We start from the raw sequence: 5,705 nt of genomic DNA on the forward strand, positions 1-5,705 counted from the left end.
TTTGTAAATTCCTCTTTTGAAATACATACAAGTACAAATCAAAATCTTTTAGCAACAATTTTTCAGGTCAGGGTTCCTTTTGCTTTCTTGCCAAACTCCATCTCAGCCTTGAAAATTTTCCAAAAACCCCCGCCCCACGTCTTCTGTTTTCTTTTTGGGTAATTTCTGCTTGGATTTGGTTTGTTATTTTGGCTTTATTTTTGGTTTTCCTTAAATAATCATGAGCTTAACCACCCCCCCCCCCCAACCCCCAAAAAAAAAAACCTAAAGCATCTCAGGAAATGAAAGAGGGAAAGAAGCCACAAAGGAGAGTGGCGATGGTTTCGCTGGAGAAGGATCTCAGGAGTAGATACCAGCGAAGGCAAAAAGTAGATATAAACTTGTTACAACTTTTGGGGAGGAAAGAGAGAGGAAGTAATGAAGGGATGCAGATAATATGGTGATGATGATTAGGGAAGGAAGGAAAAGGTAATTTTGGGGGAAGTAGTAGTTAAGGCAGAGATGCTGATGATTGGGGGAAAACGGAGGGTCGGAAGCAAATTTGGGAAATTGCATATTAAAATCTATGGACAACAGAAAGAGTGGTAGAGTGTGTGCTGATGTGTGAAGTTGTGTGGAAAAGAGGGGAAGACTTAATAAAACCAAAAATTAAGGGTCATAAATGAATAGCTGGATTTCCTGCTTCTACTTTAGACTGCATATATTTAGACGCTGAACGAACGAGAGTTGACGTTTTCAGAAAACAAATGAGTTGACCTAATTACACTCTATCACCCGACTCGAAGCCCTCTAAACATGCCCAAATTGCCCATTTTGACACCCACAAGTTGTAATATGCACATGTTACGCAAGTAAAAAGACTTCCCATCAAAAATGTTGCAGACCTGCCAGGGATTTCGAAAGAATCTAACATTAGAAATAAGGGTTAGCTGCAGCAGGGGCATCAATTGCAAGAGGGACACAAACTTATCTAAATTACTTCTACATGAGGTCACAGATTCCCACCTGAGGAACCAAGCTGGCAAGGCAGTTCATAGATCAAACTGCATATGACTCAAAGCATTCTTTTCCCCCTCCAAATCAGGTAACCTAGATTCTATATAGTGTCCTACGTCAAAGGCCTCAAAAACAAGAAAATGAATGTTCAGCACCACAACATATCTCGTGCAAAAAGAAACTATCAACAGGTTTCTGCTGCTTCCCTTCACAACGTATCTAGGTGACATTCTTGTGGAAAAGGTCATTAAGCTTTAACAATGTCTTTCGACTTTGCTTGCAAGGATTCTGTCAGTCTTCAAAGAGACTGAAGAGATTAACAGGTTCTGACTTTTTAGCAGTCAAATAGACCAAAAGAAACAAAACTATGGCCAGTGGGAAAAGTCAAACACCATAGGTTGAGTTGGCTCCTGCTTCCTGAAGGCTTTCCCAATTTTCAAAAGCATACGTTACTGAATTTGTATCCCGGACCATGGATAAAATGATAAATTGCTCAAGGCACAGCAATGGATGTACAAGATGGGTACGAGTTGAAGCTCTAAACTAGAGAGAATAGGAACAGCAATACAATTAGCATATCAATGAAAAATCTTGATCAATCGAACAGCTGACCCTAACTAGCTGGTCAGAAGATTTTTATATGGATACCAAAAACAAATCCCTAATCACCAAATGACAGGGTTCATATGCACTACAGCCTTGGCGATATTGATTTTTATCGGTCTGAACTTACCAGACCACTTGCAAGGTAGATAAGCAAATCCGACTTGGTGGTGACTCCTAATAGCCTTGCCAAGTTCTTCACATGTTTTCATCCTGGCGCACACTGCTAGAAGCAGTCTTCCGCTCATTCTAGTCCAATTGATAAAAAAATAACTAATGAGAAAGTTAATTAGTTAAATACAGACCCAAAAAGGCAAAATACAATAGCAGACGACAAACTAGGAAAGTTATAAGCTCCACACTCTGTGCATCAAAAGCTGTCATGATGTAGATGATAACATGAGCAAATAAAGGGGAAACTTAACTACAATTCCGTTCACACCCTATATTAACTGAAACACATCCTGAAAATAGATCAGCAGGTGCACTAAAATCAAGAAATCAATCGAGCAATGCCTCCAAAAGAGATTGATGCATAGTTTGCCACAGGATAAATAAGAAAATAAATGAGGCTATTATGCTATCGAAATCTGTGAAACGTTTTTCAGAATTCACTTAATAAATGGGAGAAAACTACAAAGATGTCAAACAAGGCAAAATCTCTAAGTTTATTATTAAGATATCTAAGTGGTGCCAAAAAGTTCCAACACTAGTCCAGTGTAAATCAAGTACAATGCACAACAGTTCTGTAGTCCGCAATATATGGCTAGACAGCATGACTTAAAAACAATTTTAGTGTAATTGCAGATCGAAACCATATTTTCGTTTTTTGGGACATGAAAAACCTCTGCAATATGAAGCTAACCACTCCAACATTGTTAATGTAATATACTTGATTGTTTGCAGATTGGTTAGCAACAGTAACTTCAGTCTAATGTCATCTGAGAAAGGATCAGGCAAAATTTGAACGATGATTAAGAGAGTTAACAGAATTTTAAGGAGGACAGTGCCGTTTTGAAGTGGGGGCATTTGTTAGACTTGAGCCACATCAGGGGACATGTGTGAAGAAAACAGTGGACCACCTGGATTCAATTGTTACATTTCTGCTTTCAGTGTATAAAAGGCTCATGCCTTTCACGTTCTCTTTCAGCTTTTTGGATAACCTTTCTGTAATTCTGGGAGAAGACTGCTATTGCTGGCATGTACTTGAAGAAGACATTTGATACCAGGGAGTTTCTAGCAATAGGCAGGAGATAGCATGGGCATAATTCTCTACACAAATTTGCATGAGATTTGGAGGAGGAGGTCCAGATGAAATAATTGCGGAGTTTAGAAAAATTGTGCAAAACGGAATTTTTGGAGATTAAGAGCATAGGTTTGAAACTCCAAAAGCTTTAGTAATTCCTTCCCTACTCCCATGCATGAATCCTACGATGGATCTCTGTTTATGAGTGGTTTAAAAGAAGAGATTACACCAATGGTTACACTGGTTAAAAACGACCACTTTGCGAGATACCAAGAAAGCTGTTTGAAACTGAATAGATCACTGAACTCTTGGTTCCTTCCCCAAGACTTTCACACTCCTCTTAAAAATGAACCCAGTCAAAACTCACCAGTTTCTCTTCTGAACCCCAAAGAAAACCAGAGCAGAAACACAACCAAAATTCCAATAATTTCAGAAAAAATTACCCTACGAATTTCCAGGATAAAAGAGTGAAGGGACTCTCTGTCTCAAATGTGAAGAGATTTTCCTGAAAAATGACAGTCAACCAAATGGTGTCGTTGTAAGGTGGGGTGGCGTTGTTAGACTCGAGCCACATCATGGACTCGTGTGAAAAGGACGGTGGGCTACTTGGACCAGCGAGTTACGCTACTGCTTTCAGTGTTCGATAAATTGCCTCAAAAAAATTTCTTTGTAGTACCAGATTTTTCGTCTCACGAAAAGCACTCCGGTAAAGATTGTCAGCTGAATCAAGCACTAATGCACAAAACTCCTACAGTCCACCGTATACGCACCACACATCATTAGCTAAAAGCAATTAAGCAAACACAAAAGAATTGAAACCAAACCCAGTTTGTATCGATCAAATAGATGAAATGGCACCGGCATAATTTGACCGACAAACAAGCACGAGACAGGATTCCAGAAAGGAGAAAGTTCAATTACCACAAGTGAGACTAATTGGCTTGCCATCTTCTCAACACTCCCAAAGAATCCTTTCTCGATTCCTCTGCGCTTCGCTTCTTCTCTGGATACAGTTAATTTCACCAACTCATTGTTTTCTCCCATTTCGAAGACGAAGGCTCTGTTGTCCTTGAGTTCAGAGACTGGTAGCGGGATCCCTTTCAAATCTTCACTTTCAAGGGAAACAGTCCACTCCGGGTACTTTCGCACCACCTTCTGTATACGCTCCCAATGCTCGACAAACTCTGACGCACTGAAGGCGTAATGGTCCCCTGACTTAATTGTTTTTTCGTGGAAGGGCTTCCGTGCCCACAGTTTCAATTCCTCCACATACCCCCGCCTCCACTCGGTGAATTTGATATCCTTACCAGTGAGGTTGATAACAACACAGAGAGCCTTGGCCATTCGACAACCAGAAATGCGGGTCGACTTGCTGCGATTTGTGATGAAGAAAGTAGAGGAGTAGGATTTAGAGGAAATAGGACGGCGGCGGCGTTTTCTTAGATGCACTAGAATGCGTTTTCTTCGGTATTTTTGTCTTAAACCATCAGAAAACAAAAGTTATTTTTTAGTAAGTTGGAACTTGGAACTTGGAAGCGGATAAGTGCTGGCGCAAAATTATATGCAGTCGTTTTTAGTTTGTGTCCTAGTGTGGTCAAAGTCAATTTGGCGGACACTAAAAAGGTTTCCCGTTAGTTAGTAGTACCATATTAAATTAGTTGTGTTCTAAATTATTTGATCGGGAATTTTCCAATTCCTAAATCGTCGTTTTTGGTTCAGCCATTGTTTCCATAAAGCTTGATACGGTGAACAGTAGTAGTTGGAGTCCGATTGTGTGATCGATTCCTTTGTCCATTTGGAAACTATGTTTCGTTATTAGGAAGTCTAATCTTTATAACTACTATCACTTTACCTTTTAATGTCATCTTTTAATCAGTTTACTTCGAAAACTAACAATTAAAACAAATAGCATTAGATGATTTAGATGAAATGATATATGTAGTTCAAAATAATAGCTGATAACAACAATGTCCATTTGTTCTAAAGTTGCATTGAGCAGGAAAGAGACACATTACATAGAAAAATAAAAAGTTTAGACTTATGAAAAAGTTCAGATGATTTTTTTATACTTACGAAAAAGTTTAGATAGGTCTAGAAAAATTTCATAGTATAACCTTATAACTAAAGTAGTCAAGAAATTAAGAGACGAAACCAGAAATAAAGAGAAAAAGAATTAAAAAATTAAGGGATTCGTGAATGGTTTAAGGGGAAAAAAAAAAAGAGAATAAAAAAGGGTTGGATATCATTTTAATAGAAAAGGAATTAAAATAGTTAAAGCAGAGACTGAATGATGTTAAACTTATTCTTGTGTGGACGTAACTGTCCTCCCAAAACTTTATACATTATTAAATACAAAAAAGAAAAATAACAATCATAAGAAATGGCTGACATTTTCCTTCTTTATTCATATATCGTTGAGGAATGCTGACAATTTTCTTTGACAAAGAAATGAGGAAAAGGCTCAACCCCAAGTCATTCGGTTAATTAGCAGTAGTAACTATGTCGTCATTTCCCCAAACAATTCCACTCTTCGCCCAAGCCAATGGCTTTTAATTAGCACTAGTAACTCATAGGCGAAACACAAGTTATTTAAGATTAGACCCAACATATGTCGTCATTTCCTCCACACAATTCCACTCTTCGCCAAATCCAAAGCCAAAGCCACAGTCAAACAACCAATTACCTTGGGCATACAGCTATTTTGACCCACGCAGCAGTCAGCACACAGTTTTGCTTGCTGTTGCTTTCCTGTTATTTTGACGGTTGGTCTTTCTCAGAATCATCATGAACGCATAATTGATTTTTCTTAGACTGCATTGCCCTCTGGGGTGCAAATGAGCCGAGCCGAGTTTTGGTCTAA

At 38.7% G+C, this 5,705-nt stretch overlaps 1 protein-coding gene across 1 annotated transcript; it reads right to left on the reverse strand.

The window, feature by feature from the left end:
• Window positions 1-1,445: 1,445 nt before the first annotated feature.
• On the reverse strand, window positions 1,446-4,345 carry LOC113772072. Its single transcript, XM_027316609.1, has 2 exons — window positions 3,767-4,345; window positions 1,446-1,848 (listed from the first exon to the last, which is right to left on the reverse strand). The coding sequence occupies exons 1-2, from the start codon at window positions 4,187-4,189 to the stop codon at window positions 1,798-1,800; spliced, it is 474 nt and encodes a 157-aa protein (XP_027172410.1). The 5' UTR covers window positions 4,190-4,345; the 3' UTR covers window positions 1,446-1,797.
• Between the last annotated feature and the right edge of the window lie 1,360 nt (window positions 4,346-5,705).

This window comes from Coffea eugenioides, chromosome 5 (assembly GCF_003713205.1).
Source record: "Coffea eugenioides isolate CCC68of chromosome 5, Ceug_1.0, whole genome shotgun sequence".
NCBI classification, from domain to species: Eukaryota; Viridiplantae; Streptophyta; class Magnoliopsida; order Gentianales; family Rubiaceae; genus Coffea; species Coffea eugenioides.

Excerpts from the sequence above, each read along its gene's own strand:
- LOC113772072 (XM_027316609.1), bottom strand. The coding sequence starts at position 4,189 with ATGGCCAAGGCTCTCTGTGTTGTTATCAACCTCACTGGTAAGGATATC. Across the intron at positions 1,849-3,766 it reads GCCAATTAGTCTCACTTGTG|AATGAGCGGAAGACTGCTTC; the intron begins GTAATTGAACTT and ends CAATTGGACTAG.